Raw genomic sequence first — 22,117 nt, forward strand, 5'->3', positions numbered from 1 at the left:
TTGGGAGGCTGAGGTGAGAGGATTGCTTGAGCCTGGGACGTCCAGGCTGCAATGAGCCGTGATCACGCCACTGCACTCCAGCCTGGACGACAGAGTGAGAACCTGTCTAAAAGAAAAAGAATTTTGTTACCCTAGGTTGCTTTGTGTGATTAACTTTACTATGTGTTTTGTGTAGAGAGAGTAGATCCTCAAAGTAAGGGACATTAACCTTTGAATCCTCCAGAGAACATATAGTCCAGGACATAGGTAATTGTTCAAATGTTGACTGATCAATAATTGGTTATTTGGTTGACTGAATGACAGCAGAACAGCAAGAGACATGAGACACAAAAGCAAGAGACATGGTTCAAGATGAAAAATCTTAGCCGGGAGTTGTGGCTCCTCCCAGCACTTTGGAAGGCCGAGGTAGGAGGATCACTTGAGCCCAGGAGTTCAAGACTCCATCTCTACAAAAAAAAAAAAAGAAAAAAAGCTGGGCAAGGTGGCATGTGCCTATGGTCCCAGCTACCCAGAAAGCTGAGGCAGGAGGATCACTTCAGCCCTGAAGGTCCAGGCTGCAGTGAGCTATGATTGTGCCACTGTACTCCAGTCAGGGTAATAGAGCAAAACCTTGTCTTTAAAAAAAAAATTACTTTAAAAATAAAACAAATAAGTATGAATAATTTCTTAAATGAAAACCCCCTTCACATCCAGTAAGAGCTAAAAAACAATGACAATGAAAAAGCAAATACTAAAAAGTGTTAACAAATATGTGGAGAAATTAAAACCGTCGAGCATTGCTAGTTAGACTGTAAAATGGTGCAGCCACTTTGGAAAACAATCTGGCAGTTCCAGAGTTAGCATATGACCCAGCAATTCAACTCCTAAATTTGTGCCAAGAAGAAACTGAAACATATACACACCAAAAAAACGTGTACAGGTCAGGCGCAGTGGCTGATGCCTGTAATTTCAGAACTTTGGGAAGCTGAGGCCAGTGGATTACTTAAAGCCAGGAGTTCCAGACCAGCTTGGACAATATGGTAAAACCCCATCTCTACTAAAAATACAAAATTAGCCAGGTGTGTGACACACACCCATAGTCCCAGCTATTTGGGGGCTGAGACAGGTGAATCGCTTAAACCTGGGAGGCAGAGGCTGTGGTAAGGCAAGATAGCACCACACACTCTCCAGCCTGGGCAAGACAGAGCAAGACTCTGTCTCAAGAAAAAACAAAAAACACGTTGGGCACGTGGCTCATGCCTGTAATCCTAACATTTTGGGAGGCCAAGGCAGGCAGATCACCTGAGGTCGGGAGTTCGAGACCAGCCCGATCAACATGGATTAATCCTGTCTCTACTAAAAATACAAAATTAAAAAAAAAATTAGCCTAGCGTGGTGGCATATGCCTGTAATCCCAGCTACTCAGGAGGCTGAGGCAAGAGAATTGCTTGAACCCAGGAGGTGGAGGTTGCTGTGAGCTGAGATCATGCCATTGCACTCCAGCCTGGGCAACAAGAACGAAACTCTGTCTCAAAGTTTCTGATATATATATATATAGTTTCAGAATATATATATATATATATATACAGAAACTATATATATAGTTTTGTTTTTGAGACAGAGTATTGCTTTGTAACCTAGGCTGGAGTGCAGTAGCACAGTCTCTGGTCACTGCAATCTCCAGCTCCTGGCTTCAAGCAATTATTCTGCTCCAACCTTCCAAGTAGCTGGGACTACAGGTGTGTGCCACCATGCCCAGCTAATTTTTGTATTTTTAGTGGAGATGGGGTTTCACTATATTGGCCAGGCTGATCTCAAACTCCTGACCTTGTGAACCTCCCACCTCAACCTCCCAAAGTGCTGAGATTACAGGTGTGAGTCACTGCCACCAGCTACAGCTGGTAATTAGACATCTTTTAATTCACATAATTTTGGAGAGGGATCCAAGATGTCTAATTACTAGCAACTCAGGATTGTAGCTCCCAGTGAAAGCATAGCAAACAAGAGGATGCCACACTTTCAGACTAATTTTGTTGCTCACAGACCAGGAGATTCCCAGCGGAGGAGCCCCACGGGTCACCAGCACGACTCTTATGGCCAGCGCAGCAGTTTTGCTGGTGCCTTGGCATGGCGGTTCTTGGTGCAGAGTAAACAGGACTGGGTCCCCTTTTGGTCGACATTTGGAGCTCCAGGAAGGCAGAGTCACCTATTCAGCTGATTGAAAAAGGGACTCAAGAAGGAAGCCAGACCAGAGATTCCTGGGCAGAAAACCACTGTCAGTGGGTTGCTCAGATTCCGGCGCTGGGAATCAACAAGTTGGACGTCTACTCAGAGACCTAATTTGAAATTCGGTAATTACAAAGACAACAGGTGGATAAATTTACAACGATGGGAAGAAACCAGCGTAAAAAGGCTGAGAATACCCAAAATCAGAATGCCTCTCCCTCTACAGGGGATCACAGTTCCTCATCAACAAGGGAACAAGGCCTGATGGAGAACAAATGCATTCCATTAACAGAATTAGGCTTCAGAAGGTGAATAATAAGAAATTTCTATGAGTTAAAAGAACATGTTCTAGCCCAATGTAAAGAAACTAAGAACCTTGAAAAAAGGTTTGACAAAATCCTAATGAGAATAGGCAATTTAGAGAGGAATATAAGTGAATTAATGGAACTGAAGAATACAATACAAGAACTCTGCAAAGGATGCCCAGGTTTTAACAGTCGAATTGATCAAGCAGAAGAAAGGATATCAGAGGTCGAAGACTAACTTAATGAAATGAAATGAGAAGACAAGATTAGAGAAGAAAGAGTAAAAAGGAATGAGCAAAGTCTCCAAGAAATCTGGGACTATGTGAAAAGACCTAATTTACATTTGATAGGTGTACCTGAATGTCATGAAGAGAATGAATCCAAGCTGGAAAATATTCTTCAGGATATTATTCAGGAAAACTTTCCTAACCTAGTAATGCAGGACAACACTCAACTCCAGGTAATACAGAGACCACCACAAAGATATTCCTCAAGTAGAGCAACCCCAAGACAGATAATTGTTAGATTCACCAGGGTTGAAATAAAGGAGAAAATTCTAAGGGCAGCCAGAGAGAAAGGTCTGGTTACCCATAAAGGGAAGCCTATCAGACTCACAGCAGATCTCTCAGCAGAAACCCTACAAACTAGAAGAGAGTGGGGGTCAAATATTCAATATCCTCAAAGAAAAGCATTTTCAACCCAGAATCTCATATCCAGCCAAACTAAGCTTCATAAATGAAGGAAAAATAAAATTTTTCACGAATAAGCAAGCACTCAGAGATTTCATCACTACCAGGCCTGCTTTACAAGAGCTTCTGAAAGAAGCACTATACACAGAAAGGAACAACCAGTATCAGTCATCCCCAAAACTTACCAAAAGGTAAAGAGCATCTCCATAATGAAGAATTTATATCAACTAATGGGCAAAATAGCCAGCGAGCATTAAACAACAATATTAAACTCACAAATATCAATATTAATCCTAAACTTAAATGGATTAAACACCCCAATCAAAGACACAGACAGGCAAATTGAATAAAAAGTCAAAACCCATTGGTATGCTGTATCCAGATCTAGCTCATAAGCAAGGACACACAAAGACTCAAAACAAAGGGTTGGTGGAAGACTTATCAATCAAATGGAGAGCAAAAAAAAACAGGAGTTGTAACTTTTGTCTCTGACAAAATAGACTTTAATAGTAACAAAGACTAAAAGAAACAAAGAAGGACATTACATAATGGTAAAAGGATCAATGCAACAACAGGAGTCAATGATTATAAATATATATGCACCCAATATAGGAACACCCAGTTACACAAGACAAATTCTTAATGACTTATAAAGAGACTTGGACTCCCGCGCAATAATAACGGGAGACTTTGACACCACATTGTTAATATTTGACTAATCAACGAGATAGAAAATTAACAGGGACATCTATGATTAGAACTCAGACCTGGAACAAGTAAACTCAGTGAATATTTATAGAATTCTTCACCCCAGGTCTACAGAACATACACTTTTCTCAGTATCACATTACACCTGTTTTGAAAGTGACCACATAATTGGAAGTAAATCACTCTTCAGCATTTGCATAGCATTTCACAGACTTAAATGAAATATTGGTTGGCTGTTTGTTTGTTATTTTCTTCCCTTATTCCTTACTGTCTCCGCTGGTAAGCCCAATTATCGGCATAAAGGAGGTTTTTGATACCTATTTTTGGATTGCATTCCAGCCTGGGCAATAGAGCAAGACTCCTGTTCTCTCTCCCCCTTTCTCTTTCTCTTTCTTTCTTTAAAAAATAAATAAATAAGTTCACACAATTTTATTCCCAGTAGTCCTAACTACTTGGGAGGCTGTGGCAAGAGGATCGCTCAAGCAAGCTTTGTTAAATTGAGCCACTGAGATTTTGGAGTTGTTCATTAGCCAGCACAGCATAGCCCATCCTGACACACCCAACCAGACAATCAACTGTCAGGGCAGAATAAAGATACGTACAGACATACAGGCCCGGCACAGTGGCTCATACCTGTAATCCCAGCACTTTGGGAGGCCGAGGTTGGTGGATCATGAGGTCAGGAGTTCAAAACCAGCCGGACCAACATGGCAAAACCTCATCTCTACTAAAAATACAAAAATTACCCAGGAGTGGTGACAGACACCTTTAATCCCAGCTACTCGGGAGGCTGAGGCAAGAGAATTGCTTGAACCCCGGAGGCTGCAGTGAGCTGAGATGGGGCCATTGCACTCCAGCCACAGCGACAAATGTAGACTCGGTATCAAAAAAAAAAAAAAACAAAAAGATATGTACAGACACACAAACACTCAAAACATTCAGAAAACTACTAAAAGCTGTGTTCCACAAAGATGAGAGGGTAAATTGAAAAGATGGAGGGCATAGGACCCGAGAAGCAGGGTCTAACACAGGAAGTGGAGGAGGGATTCGGAAGGTGATGGCAAAGAGCACCCCAGGACAACAGCCGTGCGTCAGGGCTAGAGGATGAGAGAAGGCCAGGAGCGAGAGCCCCAGGGAAAACAATAAAACTGGGAAAATGCCTCACAGATTTGAAAAAAATTAAGGAATGCTGCTTAAATGTGCTGTTTAGAAATGTGGAATTTAATGCCATAGAAATTATCAAAAATAGAGTGCCCCCTACCCCACCTCTCCCTACCCTTAACTCTGTCTCCTGGGTGCTTGTTTTGGGCCAGGATTCTACTATTTCTCTACTTATATTCCCATTTGCACTATAAACAGATTTGTCTCTTTTCTTTGCCCCTTCCTTTCCTCAGCACACTGTGTTTATAATTTTGTTTAATTCTCTGCCAATTTAGGTGATAAATGGTATCTTATTGCATTTCTTTGCTTATTAATGATTTTGATTTTTCTTTTCTTTTTTTTTTTTTTTTTTTTTTTGAGATGGAGTCTTGCTCTGTCGTCCAGGCTGGAGTACAGTGGCGCATCTTGGCTCACTGCAACTTCCACCTCCCGGGTTCAGGTGATTCTCCTGCCTCAACCTCCCGAGTTGCTAGGACTACAGGCGCATGCCACAACGCCTGGCAATTTTTTGTATTTTTAGTAAACGGGGTTTCACTGTGTTAGCCAGGATGGTCTCCATCTCCTGACCTCGTGATCCACCCGCCTCAGCCTCCCAAAGTGCTGGGATTACAGGTATGAGCCACTGTACCTGGTGAGTTTGATTTTTTTTACATCTTTTTTTGGCTTTTGAAACCAATTTGGCAAAGTGATAAATTGTATCTCATTTTATTTCTTTGATTATTAACAATTATCTGATAGGAATTTTGCCCTTGTTTTCCTTTGGTATAGTCATCTTTTTCTCATTGCGTAAGAGCTTGCTCTAAAGCAGCTATTAAATAGCCTTTTGGCCGGGCGTGGTGGCTCAAGCCTGTAATCCCAGCACTTTGGGAGGCCGAGGCGGGTGGATCACGAGGTCAAGAGATGGAGACCATCCTGGTCAATATGGTGAAACCCCGTCTATACTAAAAATACAAAAAAATTAGCTGGGCATGGTGGCACGTTTCTGTAATCCCAGCTGCTCAGGAGGCTGAGGCAGGAGAATTGCCTGAACCCAGGAGGCGGAGGTTGCGGTGAGCCCAGATTGCACCATTGCACTCCAGCCTGGGTAACAAGAGCGAAACTCCGTCTCAAAATAAATAAATAAATAAATAAATAAAATAGCCTTTTGGACATTAAGTATATTTTGACTGTTTTCCTTGTTTTGATATTTGTCTTTCAGCTTTAAGGTATAATTTCTATATAGGAATTTTTTATTTTATACAATCAAATGTGTCAGCTTTGACCCTCTTTTACAGGGTCTTTTGTGTCATGTTTAATTTGAAAAGCCATTCACAAAGTGAAAAGCACTGTGTTGTGTTTAGGTTTCAAGAAAAACTTCCGGGAAGCACTTTTTCTTTTTGAATCTGCTGCACTAGAAAGTGGTCAGCACCCTGATCACTGATCCAGCATTTCAGCCTTTGAACCCCAGTCATCTCTTAGAATGCATGGTACACTTACTGCTAAGTAGTTTCATTAATTAATAGATAGTTCTTAAATATTCTTTGCGTGTATAGGGTTTGTTGTTGTTGTTGTTGAGTCAGAATCTTGCCCTGTCACCCAGGCTAGAGTGCAGTGGTGTGATCTTGGCTCATTGCAGTCTCCGCCTCCTAGGTTCAGTGATTCTCCTGCCTCGGTCTCCTGAGTAGCTGGGGTTGCTGGCACATACCACCATGCCCAGCTAATTTTTGTATTTTCAGTAGAGACAGGGTTTTGCTATGTTGGCCAGGCTGTTCCCGAACTTCTGGCCTCAAGTGATCCTCCCACCTTGGCCCCGCAAAGTGCTGGAATTACAGGCATTAGCCACCGCTCCCAGCTTTTAAATATTCATTAGTTTTCATTCTAACTGTTGGATAAAATGTAATTTATACAATGTTCAACTCTAAAGCCGAAAAAGCCTTGCTGTGGACAATAAGAGTTAAATGCTCCAGCTCCATCTTTATGCACAGAGCCTTGACAGCCATGAAGACAGCCACAGCAAAACTGCATTGGCTTCTTTGACGTTCCATATGAGAGCAGTAATTCAAAAGCTAATTTCCATTTGTCAAAGAGGGACTCATATCTAAACTTAGTTTTTTGTTAGTGAAAAGGAGGCTTCCACATTAGGAAGAACATTCCCTGAGACTTCATAGAAACATTCCTTGATTTTCCTATCTCTTTTCCCAGATCACTTCACTGTTTTCTTATTTTCTCATCTAAAGTGTGTGACTTTGGCAATGATTCACTCCAGACAACTTGCTTATACAAAGAGAAAACATCAGCCTTATGTCTGATCTTGAAATCAAAGGACAGCAAGGAGGGCAGGAGTGGGGTGGGAAAAATAAAAAAACACCACACACCATAAAACAGCAGAATAGGACAAAAGAGAAAAGAGGGATGAAAGCAGCCAGCTGGTTTTGTTTCTACATGCCCAGTTACCTAAACCCTATTCCTCCTCCCTCCTCTCTTGCCAATTAATTCCTCTCCAGAACCAAGAACACCTCCTTTGTGACATTCTCTCTGTTGCTAAGCAACAGACAGGAATGGGGCTGCATTTACCCCAGGATCCCTAGGAGAAGCCTTGGATTCAGGAGCTCCAACAAGGAAGCTGTGGAGCTGCAAAGGGAAGGAGGGAAGAAAGTGGATCTCCGAGATGCTGCGGCTTGTTGTGCAGTCAGCCAAGATTGACCCGCCACTGGCACCCCTACCCAGGCCCTGCGTGTCCATCGACTTCAGAGGTGAGAGCCTCCTTGAGTCCACGTGGGAGAGAGGAGTCCCAAGAGGCAACATGCATTCAGTGAAAAAATAGGTATATGGCACCCTACTACGTAAAAGATGTTCTGTGTAGAACAAAGTGGACAATTAGATGTTGTCCAGCTCTCTCAAAACTTATTGCTATCATTTGATTGCAACTTCTCTGCCTCCCACTTTTCCTAGGGAATGGCTATGAAAAAAAGAGAAGACTAGTGCTTCTGGGTCTTCTTCCATGATCTAAAGATGTGCCATAAACTGAGGTTTAAGAGAAAGTCCCTGCTTCCTCAGATTGATGTAGGAGTTTAAAAACATGTGTACAGCTACAGCTCTAAGTACTTCTAGTAGAAACTGCTTGATCATATTAGTTCCATTTGCAAGAGCTTTGCAATCGACAAAGCCTTTCCATATGTACAATGATGTTTGCTCCTCACAGCAATTCCAGAGGTATATGAAGCAAGTTTTATTGTCACCACTTTTTATTTTTTTGAGATGGAGTATCTCCCTATTGCCCAAGCTGGAGTGAATGGCGCAATCTTAGCCCACTGCAACCTCCACCTCCCAGGTTCAAGCGATCCTCCTGCCTCAGCCTCCTGAGTAGCTGGGATTATAGGCGCCTGCCACATGCCCAGCTAATTTTTGTATTTTTTGTAGAGACAGGGTTTCACCATGTTAGCCAGGCTGGTCTAGAACTCCTGACCTCAGGCAATCCACCTGTCTCCACCTCCCAAAGTGCTAGGCTTATAGGCATGAGCCACCACACCTCGCCCTTTTTTTTTTTTTTTTTTTTTTTTTTTTTAGATAAGAAAAAAGAGGCCGGGCACAGTGACTCACACTGGTAATCTCAACACTTTTGGAGGTTGACGCAGGCACATCACTGGAGGTCAGGAGTTTGAGACCAGTCTGGCCAACACGATGAAACCCCGCCTCCACTAACAATACAAAAATTAGCTGGGTGTGGTGTTGTGTACCTGTTATCCCAGCTACTTGGCAGGCTGAGGCAGGAGAATCTCTTGAACCCAGGAGGCAGAGGTTGCAGTGAGCTGAGATTGCACCACTGCACTCCAGCCTAGTCAACAGAGCTAGATGAGGTGCAGTCTCAAAAAAAAAGAAAGAGAGAGAGAGAGAAAGAAAGAGAAAGAAAAAGAAAGAAAGAAAGAAAGAAAGAAAGAAAGAAAGAAAGAAAGAAAGAAAGAAGGAAAAGAAAGAAGCCGGGTGTGGTGGCTCACTCCTGTAATCCTAGCACTTTGGAAGGCTGAGGCAGGTGGATCACAAGGTCAAGAGATTGAGACCATCCTGGCCAACATGGTGAAACCCCATCTCTACTAAAAACACAAAAAAAATAGCTGGGCGTGGTGGTGTGCACCTGTAGTCCCAGCTACTCAGGAGGCTGAGGCAGAAGAATCGCTTGAACCCAGGAGGCAGAGGTTGCAGTGAGCCGAGATTGCACCACTGCACTCCAGCCTGGCGACAGAGCAAGACTCCGTCTCAAAAAAAAAAAGACAGAAAGAGAGAGAGAGAGAGAGAAAAAGAAAGAAAGAAAGAAAGAAAGAAGGAAGGAAGGAAGGAAGGAAGGAAGGAAGGAAGGAAGGAAGGAAGGAAAGAAAGAAAGAAAGAAAGAAAGAAAGAAAGAAAGAAAGAAAGAAAGAAAGAAAGAAAGAAAGAAAGAAAGAAAGAACAGTGAAAGTCTGTAGGTGGAGATACGGGACCATGGATACAGGCAAATAGGTTTTACAGGGACTGTCGACAGGGAGAAAATCAGGCCCAGGAGAAAAGAGAACCCAGTAGTTCCTACAAGAGATGTGAGTAAAGAGTGAAATTTCTTTATTTTATTTTTTGCTGTTGTTCTGTGAAACTATGCTTGTTGAACATAGCAATATTCAGAGATTGAACATTTGGAACTCCAGGCTCACAGGGTAATACATGCTGATGTCCTCAGTCTGCAGGTTTCAAGAGGAGCAGTGGGAGTTCAGGACGTATTTGCCCTGATTGACTAATTTTACAGTTAGCCAGGCAAGGAACTAGCAGTTCTTCTCTGATTCTGAGCCATCTTCCCCACCACCTCATGGGCACCATCTTTCTCATTCCAGAAATATCTCCCACAAAGATATCGAAAAGCCAGAACCCTGGTTTCACCTGCCGATTCTTATGATTACATGTTTATGTTTGATACTTTGTATTCCTTTTGTCCTTCCAAGCCTTTTCCTTCATATGCCATCCACTAACCTGCTCCCCTTCTCACTATTTGGAGGAGTTTTAACCTGTTATGGATGTTTCAGAATGTCTTTGTTAGGGTACACTGGGCTTTACTCCGGCAATAAATAAACTCTTAGGTTTCAGTGGCTTAACAATGAAAGTTCACTTCTTGCTTACACCAAGTCCTGCGTGGATGGTACTGGTCAGAGAGCTCTCCTAGGTAGCTCCTACAAATGATAGTTTAAGGACTAGCCAGCCACTTACCCCTTGTGGCTGCAAAGTCAGCAGGTCACGAGGGTGGCTATGGGGAGAGGAGAGAGGAGAATGAAGAATCTCATGGAAATTAAGAACCAGACCTGGCAGTGGCAAATATCATAACCATATCCCATTCATCAGAGTGATGGCGCCTGGGTGTAGGTGTTTAAAAGCCCGACTTAGCTGCAAGACGCTGAAAACTAATACTCTGGAAGAAAATGAAATGGGCCGGGCATGGTGGCTTTTGCCTGTAATGCCAACAAAATTTGGGAAGCTGAGGCAGGCAGATTGCTTGAGTCCAGGAGTTTGAGACCATCTTGGGTGGCATGGTAAAACCCTGTCTCTACAAGAAATACAAAATTTAGCCAAGCATGGTGGCCTGTAGTCCACGCTACTTGGGAGGTGGGAGGATGGCTTGAGCCTGGGAGACAGAGGTTACATTGAGCCCAGATCATGCCACTGTACTCCAGCCTGGGTGACAGAGTGAGACCTCATCTCACAAAAAAAAAAGAAAGAAAAAGAAAAACAAAGAAAGAAAATGAAATGAACATATAGCATTATCTGTCACACAGTGATAAAATCAAGAAATTTTGAACCTCCCCAAGAAAGAAAGAAATGATACGATATCACACCTGCCAATGTAGACTTGAAATTTTCTTAGAGTGTCCTACTTCTCTTTACTCCACTCCATCCCAGACATTGAAATATTTCCTACCATCAATGCCAGTCCCTTGGTTTCTTTGCAGATGTCAAGAAAAGAACTAGTGTGGTGGAAGGGAATGAACCCGTGTGGAATGAGGTAGACACAAGGGCAAGCCCAGAAGAAGAAATGACAACCCCAAAAGCAAGGGGGCAGGGATGGGGTCCAGGCAGCTACTCAGAGGCCTAGGGAGAGGACAGGCAGCCTCAAAGGCTTTCCTCAAGGCTGGGGATCTTGGCCTGGGGTAGTAGCCTCTGACCCAACAATGCTGTGAAGGCCACACCTGCCCACAACTGATCTTGGCCCTTCTCCCCCACCCTGGGGATGGAACATGGTATGGCCTATCAACTAGTCCAACTGGGCCATCTTGATGTTCCTAGAAGCCTGAAGCAGAGTGAAGGCTCCCTGTGCAGGACTCCTTCTGATCTGCCATCCCTCCATGCTACCCCTCACCCCATTCCCAGTCCCCAAACCCTTAATTCCCAAATGCCCATGATACTGCAGTTCAAGTCACAGAAGCCCAGGTGGGATGCCCACACCTTGGTGAAAAGTAACAAATGCCATCTCCTGAGGAAATTAGACATGAGGGAGGTTCCTCAGTCTTAGAGAAATGCAGTGCCAGTCCGTCCCCCACGTCTTTCCTCATTTTCTAGAAACATGGGATGGGAAGGGCAGAGGAAGGATGCTGACCTCTCTATGCCCCCCACAGACCCTAATCTGGCACCTCTGGAACCGCCCCCTGGAAAATGACTCCTTCCTGCAAGTCATGCTTCAGGACATGGGCTCACAAAAGAAAGAAAGGTGAGGCAGAGAGAGGCAGGAGGAGCCTAGCTCCTGCCCAACGCAGCAGCATGTTATGTGACCCTCGTCTCTAATCCATAACTCACTCAGATGAAGGACTGGAACCCACTCCAGCCAGCTAAAGGGAAAAAAGAGGGGCAGCACTAAAAGGGTAGCCAAGGCAAGACTGCAAATCAGCTGGGACAGGAACTTGGGAACCCAGCAGCAGCTCTGTGCATCTGAAGCCACGGATCTCAAATTTCTGCTTCTCTTTACCCAACTCCGGCTTCTTATCACAGTTTCATCTAGTGCCCAGCTGAGACTCACATGCCCTGAGAATGAGGCTATGCCATCCCAGGTCAAAATTCCTAGGACAGAGAATCCTATTGGCCCAGCTCTAGCCAGGTGTCCACCCCTGGTCCAATCAACTGTTCCTTGCCTAGAAGCCCCAAGACAGTTCCCAGAGCCAGAGCCCTGGGCCCTGTGGTAGATGCTCAGCCCCACTGCATTCTTCTCCAGCCTCTCTCTCTGAGGACAGCACACCCCTGGTAGGAAACTCTCTCTAACTAAAGCCCTGCCTGGGAGAGAGGAGGACACCCTTTCCCCTGGCTTATGATCTCACACCTGCTCATTTTCTCCCCAGGTTCATTGGCCTAACCACAGTACTGCTCAAGCCGTTGTTGAAACAACCAAGTGAGGTCCTTTTTGTGAAGGACTTGACCCTGCTCAACCATTCTATGAAGCCCACAGATGTGAGTCAGGCCCAAGAAGGCCCAGGCATGGTGGCTGGAGGAATGGGGCAGCTGGTGAAGTGCCCCACACCATGGGAGTGCTTCCTGCCCGGGGCCCCCATCACACTGCCTTCCTCTCCTGACTCCCACTGTTGCTGTCATCAGCAGATGAATTGATCGCCTTCCACGGGGAGTCAAGCACTGTGCTAGGCCCTATGGTACAAAACTGTCTGAAGCCCACAGTCTGTTGGAGTAGGCTCCAGCACACATGGGACAAGGTTCAGTAAAGCAAGGCCACTGGCTCAGGTCAGGAGGGAGCAAACGATTCCTCTCAGGAGGTCATGCACAGCTTTACAGAGAGGGTGATGTTTAAGACATATGGAAATGTAGGAAAACCACCCAAATGAAAACAAGTAAAGGCTAATTTATTCAGAGCTTGTGCTAGCAAGGGACTTGGCCATCATCATTTGTGTTTTGGCAAAGACTCAGAGGCAGACAGGGGAGTGGAAGAGCTTTTACTGGAAAGAAGGGAAGGCTGCAGGTGTGCCCTGATTGGAGGCTAACTAGAAATGGGGCCTCCCATGTGATCGGTTAGAGGGGCATGTTTGGCTCTCTCTAACTGATCCAAAGTTGGAAGTGGGAACAAAAATTAAGGCAGCTGGCAGTTATTAATCAGGTCCTGGCCATTTGGAGCTGATCATTATTGTTTGGCTTCCTGGATTATTGCTAGAGACAGCAGTCTGACCGCCTACCAGTCTGACTCGGAGCAGGTTTGCTTCCTAGGCTGGTTACTGTACATAACAGGTTGATTTCCTGGGCTGATTGCTGTAGATATCAAGAAAAGAACTTGTGTGGATCTGAGTTGTTTTTTTTTTGTTTTGTTTTGTTTTTGAGACAGAGTTTTGCTCTTGTTGCCCAGGCTGGAGTGCAGTGGCATGATCTTGGCTCACCACAACCTCTACCTCCCAGGTTCAAGCAATTCTCCTGCCTTAGTCTCCTGAGTAGCTGGGATTTCAGGCATGCACCACCACACCCGGCTAATTTTGTAGTTTTACTAGAGACCAGGGTTTCTCCATGTTGGTCAAGCTGGTCTCGAACTCCCAACCTCAGGTGATCCACCCACCTCAGCCTCCCAAACTGCTGGAATTACAGGCATGAGCCACCACGCCTAGGCTGAGTCTTATTTTCTATGTAGTTTGGCCATTGTCCATTTGTATACAGATAGTCTGTGACTCACAATTGTTGACTCATGGTCAACAATATTGTGTGGTTTATCAGGATGTGATTCATAAGTCAAGGAGCTTTCAGTTTGTCAGCTGAGTTGTAAGGAGGGGCATGAGTCTTCCCAATGGACAGGAAAGGACGACCAGCCCAGCAGGGGCATAAAGTGGGTGGAGCAGGAGGCAGGGTGAGGGAGGTTGTGCTGTACTGTTGGCACATGGTGAGGGTAGGAATAGGGGTGGGAGAGCTGAGGCTGTGTGGGCTGCATGGGCTAGAGGTGAAAGGCCTTGTGGTCCACGCTGGTGAATTGTGACTTAACTTTGATCATTTAGATACTTAGGGGTCTGGAGGCTGGGTGGGTAATGGGAGCACATGAAGGAAGGAGCTCAGTTAGAAGGAAGGAGTGTACAGGGGCTCCCACATGAGCTCATAAGATGCTGGGCTGGGAGAGAGCTGCTAGCATCTGTGTTCTGGGCTCAAGTCACCTCTTCCTCTCCTCCCCATCCTTTAGCATCCTCTTCTGCCACCATCATCACCATGTGGCTGCTTTATTCAGCAAACATCCCCTCCACTGTCACCCATTGCTCTCTTCTCATCCATTTATAACCTCCCTCCACCCAGATTGTGCAGAGGCCAAATAGTGTGGCCCCATCCCTCCCATGGCTAGCATGAGGCCCCACACCAGGAGGACCAGATGTGAACCCAACCAGGCTGCACAGGGCTTGAGTGCTCTGTCCAAGGATGGCAGGGTCTGGCTTACAGCTCCCCTGCCTTTGTCTTGCAGTGTACTGTCACCCTACAGGTGGCCTACATAAGCAACCAGGATATTGAGAAAACAGGTATGTCCTTCCCTGGAGCTTACCCTTAAGGGCTTACCCTGCCCTGCTCCATGCACAGCTGGATGGGTTCTTGGGGACCTTCAAGACCCAGTTCTTGAGGCCTGCAGAAGGAATGTGACCAGGCTAGGGTCCCTGGAAGCTACAGGGTCTAGAGGCCAGATCTCCAAACATCTGGCTGAGGCCATCCCAATATGCCCATTCATCATCTCTAGACATAAGACCTGTAAGATATAAAACATAAGTCTCCAAGAGGCTGCAGAGAGATGAGGATGGTCATCTCCAAGAGCCCCAGTGTGTGGAGTGGGATCCAGGGATCTGTAGTTCCTAAGGGTGGAAGGGCCCATGGCAATGTTCTGGGGAGGACATGTGTCCCTGTTGGGGCCTCTTGGTCATGCTTTTAGTCAGGAGATGGTCATTGGGACAGAATGATGGAATGGGGAAAATGCCTTAAACCTCCTGGGCCCCAGGCCTCTGAGCCCACCCTGGACTGTGTCTCTCCAGGAGCTGAAGACTTCCTGGGCGTAACAGCAAGAGAGACGGCTAGGCAGAAACTGATGGTCCCTGGCTCCACCATGCACCGGTCTCTGTCCTCAAAGCCTCAGCACTTTCAGGTGAGGACCCTCCAGGTTGCAAATTCATGTGACCCACCTGACACCCTTGTTTGTGTGTTCCTAGGTCATCTTCACCCCCTCCCAAGGTCATGGTAGAAGGGCAGAGCTTCAGACCCAGCTTCAGGCCCTCAGATCCTCGCCATATCCCCTGCTCCTCTCATGGCCATTCCAGAAACTTCTGCATGTAGCTGAAGCCACATAACTCCAGTGAGGCAGTAGGAGGGTCAGCTGTGCACTGGCAGGCCCTGGTACCTGCTTGGAAAGCAGCGCAGATGACAGGGATCCTGCCCTCCCAGAGCCCTCGGGTTGTTGGCAAAACAAAGTGGGGCACAGACAAAGTTAAATTAACTGCACAGGAGAGGCTGGGGACTGTCTGATCTGAGGGGACCTATGGGAAGGTCCACATTTCCATGCGAATTCAGGAACCCTCATCTCACAGCTTATCAACTTCCCTCTGGCTTCTAGCCTGTGGCCTAACATTCCTGCCATGGTTTTATCTGCTCCCCAGCCTGCTCCTTTGCCCAGGAGTCTGGGAGTCTCCTGGACCGCTCCTCTTCCTGCATCCCAGTGGCCAAGTCCTAGCTCTTAACATCACCCAGCTGCTCCCATTTCTCCCTCACCACTTCCGTTCCCTGGCCTGAGCCATCACCATCCATTCCCTGGACCACATCAGTAGCCTTCTCCTGAACTCCCAGCCTCCAGCTCTCTCTGTCCATTCTTCAACCAAAGTGGCCTTTCAAAAATGTCACTCTTTTGTTTTGTTTTGTTTTTTTGAGGTGGAGTCTTGCTCTGTCGCCCAGGCTGGAGTGCAGTGGTATGATCTTGGCCCACCGCAACCTCCCCTCCCGGGTTCAAGTGATTCTCCTGCCTCCCTGAGTAGCTGGGATTACAGGTGCACACCACCATGCCTAGCTAATTTTTGTATTTTTAGTGGAGACAGTCATGGGGTTTCACCATGTTGGTCAGGCTGGTCTCCAACCCCTGACTTCATGAACCACCCATCTCAGCCTCCCAAAGTACTGGGATTACAGGCGTGAGCCACCTTGCTTGGCCAAACGTGTCACTTTTATCATGCCAAGCACCTTCTTCAAAAACCCCAGTGTCCTCTGCAAGAGATCCAGTTCCTTTTACAATGGCTTCCAGGCCCTTAATAACCCAAGTCTGTCTCTCCAAATCCATCTCCTCCTAGCCTTCTCCAGTGGATTGTCTCTCTTCACTGTGGCTAGAGCTAGAATGTTTTCATTTTCTTTTCTTTTCTTTTTCTTTCTTTTTTTTTTGAGACTGAGTCTTGCTCTGTTGCCCAGGCTGGAGTGCAGTGGCATGATCACAGCTGACAGTCTAGACCTCTGGGCTCAGGTGATCCTCCTACCTCAGCCTCCCAAGTAGGTGGGACTATAGGCATGCACCACTATGCCCAGCTAATTTTTTTGTCTGTTTTGTAGAGACGGGGTTTTGTCATGTTGCCCGGTCAATCTGGTCTCAAACTCCTGGGCTCAAGCAATCCTCCCACCTCAGCCTCCCAAAGTGCTGGGATTACAGGCATGAGCCACTCACTGCACCTCGCCTAGAACGTTTTCTTATCAGAACAATTTTGTCTCAGCTGGAGAAGGTGGGGCCAAGGCCTTCAATATCAGCTCCCCATGTGTTCTCCTCTTAGGTTCGAGTAAAGGTGTTTGAAGCCCGACAGCTCATGGGCAACAACATCAAACCAGTGGTGAGGGTGTCCATTGGAGGCCAGCAGCACCAGACACGTATCAAGATGGGAAACAACCCTTTCTTTAACGAGGTGGGCTGCACAGGGCACATCAGGCAAGGAGCCAGCCAAGGGCTGGGCATTCCCAATGGGCAGCTGGCAAGCTTGCACCTTGACTAGGGTATCTGCATGTGTTTGTTCCACAAGCATTTATTGAGGACAAAGCACTGAAAATACAGAACAGAATAATTCAGAGCCCTCTATCTGAGGAGCTGGTGGGCTGGTGGGGGCATAGCTCATGAACCCATAAACAATTACAGTGGAGCAGATCGTGGTTGACAGAGGTTTGGGGGCATTGTTATTGGAATCTTGAAGTACAGACCCAGACCACATACATCCCATTGCTGCTGGAGTCTCAAATTGTAGCACTGTCTGATACACAGTAGGTGCTCCATAAATACTTGCTGAATTAATTAGTAAACGAACAAATAAAAGATAAAAGTAGAGTGGAAGCTGGGAGGAGTAAGTGAGTAATGAGGCTGGGGGTGGTGGAGAGACTCAGAAGGGCTCCAGCAACTCTGAAGGAAGATTTTACCAGGAAAAGACAGACAGGATGGGAGAAGATAATTCAGGAAAAAGTGACGGTGTTTTCAAAGCCCTAGAAGCAAGCAAGCCGCAGACTTGACAGCAGAACTATAGCTATGTGTGTGACTGGAGGAGACTGGTTGGAGGGGAGCCTACAGTGTGGGCTGGGGTCCCATCCTGGACAGCACTTAGGAGCCATGCAGGACTTAAGCAGGGGAGTGACAAGCCTAGGTTTGCATTTGGGAAAAGAGTTTCTGGCTGCCATGGATGGGAGAGACAGAGTGGACTGGCAGGGCAATCTAAAGGAGATGTGAGCTCAGATCTCCATCCTGGGCAGCTAGCTAGGCCCTGAGTTCTCCAGGGATCTCCTAACCTTCCCCATTCCGAGCAGAAAACTCTCCAGGAGGCTGGGCGCAGTGGATTTCACCGGTAATTTCTAGCACTTTGGGAGGCCCTGGTGGCTGGATCACCTGAGGTCCAGAGTTTGAGACCAGCCTGACCAATATGGCAAAACCCTGTCTCTTTTGTAAAAATACAAAAATTAGCCGGACATGATAGCAGGTGCCTGTAATCCCATCTATTCAGGAAGCCGAGACAGGAGAATCATTTGAACCTGGGAGGTGGAGGTTGCAGTGAGCTGAGGTCGCACCACGGCACTCCAGCCTGGGTGACAGAGCAAGACTCCATCTCAAAAAAATAAATAAATAAATAAAACCCTCCAGGAGCTCAGGAGGCCTCTGTTTCTGAAGTGTAAGAGTAGTAGTGGCACAAGTTGAGTACCTCTTACCCAAAATGCTTGGTATCAGAAGTGTCTTAGATTTCAGTTTTTTTTTTTGGATTCTGGAATATTTGCATGATACCAGTTCAGCATTCATAATATGAAAAGCTGAAACCCAGAATGCTCCAGTGAGCATTTCCTTTGAGGGTCATATTGGCACTCAGAAAGTTTCAGATTTTGGAGCATTTTGGATTTCAGATTTTTGGATTAGGATTACTTAACCTGTACTTATAAAGCCATTAAGAGGGTAAAGTTGTGGGAAGAAGCACATTATTCTGAGCTTTCCGGTTTACTGAGTGCTTGTGTGAAGTGGTGGAATAAATCATCCACTCTACCCTAATTCTTTCTGCCTCAGATCTTCTTCCAGAATTTTCATGAGGTTCCTGCAAAGTTCTTTGATGAGACCATCTTAATCCAGGTGAGGAGCCAAACTGGTCCCCAGCAAAGTGTGTTTCTTGTCCCACTTCAATACTGGGATCCATTGCAACTTCCAGCCTTAGAGCCAGAGTCACTTTAAATTGTCTTCTGACCCCCATCATTTTCTTCAACCCCTGGCACACAGATTCCTCATTCATTCAACAAACGTTATGGATTCCCAACTGCCAGGCCCTGAACTGGGTGCCAAGGTGAACAAGGCTGCCCCTTCCCATACGCCAGGATTCTCAAGCCACCAAAGGTCCCTCCAAGTGAAAATTTCTATTCCTTAACCAGAGGGAGCCCAGTAACAATGGTGAACATGTGGTTATCAAGTGCCTACTGTGTGCCCAGCACAGGGCTAAGGAGAACAAAGAGGCCTCTTCTTTTGAAGAGTTTACATGTTCTTGGGAACAAAGGCACAACCAAGAGAGCATGTAATGGATAAAGTTAAGTGCAACACCTTGCTTTGGGTTGACTCGGGGCAAGGAAATTGGCCTCTCTGATCAATTTCCTCATCAGTAAAATGGAACTAAAAATCTGAACATCACAGGGTCCCTCTGAGAGTTAAATGAGAAAACCCATCTGCAAGTGTCAGCCATTAGGAAGCATTCAAGACATTGAGAGATCCTGGACGGGCCTTTGCTATTCCTCTTACAGAAGGTGAGGGAAATTGGGATTGTGAATAATTAAAATATTTCCAGGAACTTCCTTGCAGGTGGTAAACTCCTCAGCAATGAGATACAAAGCAGAGATCGGGAGATTTCAAGTGAGTACTGTATATGGGAGGAGATTTGGTGAAACAGTTATAATAGAGACCCACACTGGGCTCCATGCCCAAGTCTAGGGGAAAGGACTTGGATTTTCACACAGAAAGATCCAGACTTGGATCCACCTACCAACTGGGTGACTTAAACAAGTAATTCTGAGCCTCTACTTTCTCATCTATAAAAGGGGATAATAATATACTCAATCTGGAAGGTGATTGTGAGGATTAAAGTATATAACATTTATGAAAGCTCAGGGTGCCATGTTAAATTCCCTATACCCATAATACTGTGGGCACAGTTCAAATCACTGCCTCCAAAAAGTAAAAGCAAAGGAACCAAAAGGTCAACCTACATGTTAGAGAAACTCAGAAAGATTGCTGCCCGTGAGGGCAGAGTGAAAAGATGTGATTTAGAAAGACAGGCTAAGAGATTAGGAGAGTTTACAGTTATGATGCGCTAAACTAAGATTCTCCAAATCCAAAAGGTAGGTTGCTAGGTTAAATACAGGATGCCTGGTTACATTTAATCTTAGATAAACAACAAATACATTTTAAATATAAGTATGTCCCAAATGTTACATGGCTTCTCACCAAATATTGCAGGGGACATATGTGTATTAACAAAGTAGTAATTGTTTATCTGAAATTTTAAGTGGGCATCTTCTATTTTTATTTACTAAATCTACAATGTTAGCAAAGAGGCACCACCCTTGCAAAAGGCAAAAAACAAAACACACACACACACACACAGACACACACACTCACAAAAAAAAAAAACCACAGAGGGAAAAAGAGATTCTAGAAATTTTAGATGGTAGGAGGTAAAAAATGTTGTGCTCTTGACAAAGGCCATTGCGTGGTTTCCAGACAATGACCAACGACGTAAACTGACCAAGTTATAGAGGTCGGAGAAAACCTGAGCTTGACTGAGCTTCCTATTTTTTCTTTTTGAGACTGGATCTTGCTTGTCACCCAGGCTGGAGTGCAGTGGTGTTGTGATCATGGCTCACTACAGTCTCAAACTCACAGGCTCAAGCAATCCTCCCACCTCAGCTTCATAAGTAGCTGGGACTACAGGTGTGCGCCACTGCACCTGGCTAATTTTAAAATGTTTTGTAGCGAATAGGTCTCACTATGTCACCCAGGCTGGGCTCAAGTCATACTCCTACCTCAGCCTTTCAAAGTGCTAGGATTACAGGCATGTGTCTACCACACCCAGCCAAGCTTTTTTTTAAAAAATATTTCTTTTTATTTTGGTATCATGAACTCCCATATCCTCATCACTCAACTTCACCAGTTCACAGTCAATTGTGTTTTACCTACACCTCGCTCTCTTCCCCTTTACAACTGGATTATTTGGAATCAAATCTCAGGCATCATATCATTTTATCTTTCTACATTTCAGTATGTATTGTGAAACATAAGGATTTTATTAAGCATAACCACATACAATTATCACATCTAAAAACCTTTATAATTCCTAGGTAGAATTAAATACCTAGTCAGTTCAAATTCCCCTAACTGTTTTACATATTTCTTTTACGGTTTGTTCAAATCAGGATTCCAGGATGGGTGCGATGGCTTACGCCTGTAATCCCAGCACTTTGGGAGACTGAGGCGGGTGGATCACCTGAGGTCAGGAGTTCTAGACCAGCCTGGCCAACATGGTAAAACCCTGTCTCTACTAAAAATACAAAATTAGCTGGGCGTGATGGCACATACCTGTAATCCCAGCTACTCAGGAGGCTGAGGCAGGAGAATCATTTGCACGCAGGTGGCAGAGGTTGCAATGAGACAAGATTGTGCCACTGCACTCTAGCCTGAGAGAAAGAGACTCTATCTCAAAAAAACAAAAACAAGGCTGGGTGTGGTGGCTCACACCTGTAATCCAAGCACTTTGGAGGCCAAGGCGGGCGGATCACCTGAGGTCAGGAGTTCAAGACCAGCTTGACCAACGTGGTGAAACCCCGTCTTTAAAAAATAAATAAATAAATAAATTCTTTTTAAAAAAAGAAAAAAGGCTGGGTGTGGTGGCTCACGCCTGCAATCCCAGCACTTTGGGAGGCCGAGGCGGGCGGATCACTAGGTCAAGAGATTGAGACCATCCTGACCAACACAGTGAAACCCTGTCTCTACTGAAAATACAAAAAAAATTGCCTGGCATGGTGGCACGCACCTGTGGTCCCACCTACTTGGGAGGCTGAGGTGGAAGAATCACTTGAACCCAGGAGGCAGAGGTTGCAGTGAGCCGAGATTGCGCCACTGCACTCCAGCCCGATGAGAGAGCAAGACTCCATCTCAAAAAAAAACAAAAAACAAAAAACAAGTTAGAATTCCAAACCAGGTCCATTCATTGCAAGTAGTTAATATGCATTTTAGTTTCCTTTTACTCTGTTGGTCTTCTCTGCTCTCCCCATTTCCTCTTTTTCTAAAATTTGCAACTTATTTGTTAAAGAAACTGGGTAATTGGACCTGTAGCATTTTCTCCAGTCTGCACTTTGCTGATTTCATCTTTAGGGGATCATTTTGCATTCTCCCACCCCATTTCCCCATCTAAAGTTTAGATCAGTCTGGGCCAATTAGTTGGCAAAGTGACTTCAGCAGAAGGCACAGAATGTCTGGTCTCTCTTTTTTTGTTGTTAATAGCTATTGATGATTGCCTGGATCTATTGCTTTGTTAGAGGTGACTGAGTTTTTGTTCTGTTTTATTTATTTTATTTTTTGAGGCAGAG

The 22,117-nt window shown here is 45.4% G+C and overlaps 1 protein-coding gene across 27 annotated transcripts in view; it reads left to right on the forward strand.

Annotated features, from left to right (window-relative positions):
- Positions 1-22,117, forward strand: part of FER1L5 (fer-1 like family member 5) — a 75,210-nt gene that overhangs the window by 756 nt on the left and 52,337 nt on the right. For 13 of the 27 annotated variants that reach the window (XR_013526303.1, XR_013526304.1, XM_035271563.3 and 10 more), the window contains exons 2-10: positions 7,552-7,800; positions 11,011-11,063; positions 11,674-11,765; positions 12,388-12,496; positions 14,481-14,535; positions 15,037-15,146; positions 16,804-16,932; positions 18,558-18,620; positions 19,335-19,385. Coding sequence is in view for 22 of the 27 variants with exons in the window: in XM_035271563.3 (XP_035127454.3) it covers positions 7,716-7,800; positions 11,011-11,063; positions 11,674-11,765; positions 12,388-12,496; positions 14,481-14,535; positions 15,037-15,146; positions 16,804-16,932; positions 18,558-18,620; positions 19,335-19,385 (747 nt within the window). In the remaining 5 variants the exon portion in view is untranslated. The other 14 variants (XM_078348633.1, XM_078348634.1, XM_078348635.1 and 11 more) reach the window with 12 other exon arrangements.

This window comes from Callithrix jacchus, chromosome 14 (genome assembly GCF_049354715.1).
Source record: "Callithrix jacchus isolate 240 chromosome 14, calJac240_pri, whole genome shotgun sequence".
Classification (NCBI taxonomy): domain Eukaryota; kingdom Metazoa; phylum Chordata; class Mammalia; order Primates; family Cebidae; genus Callithrix; species Callithrix jacchus.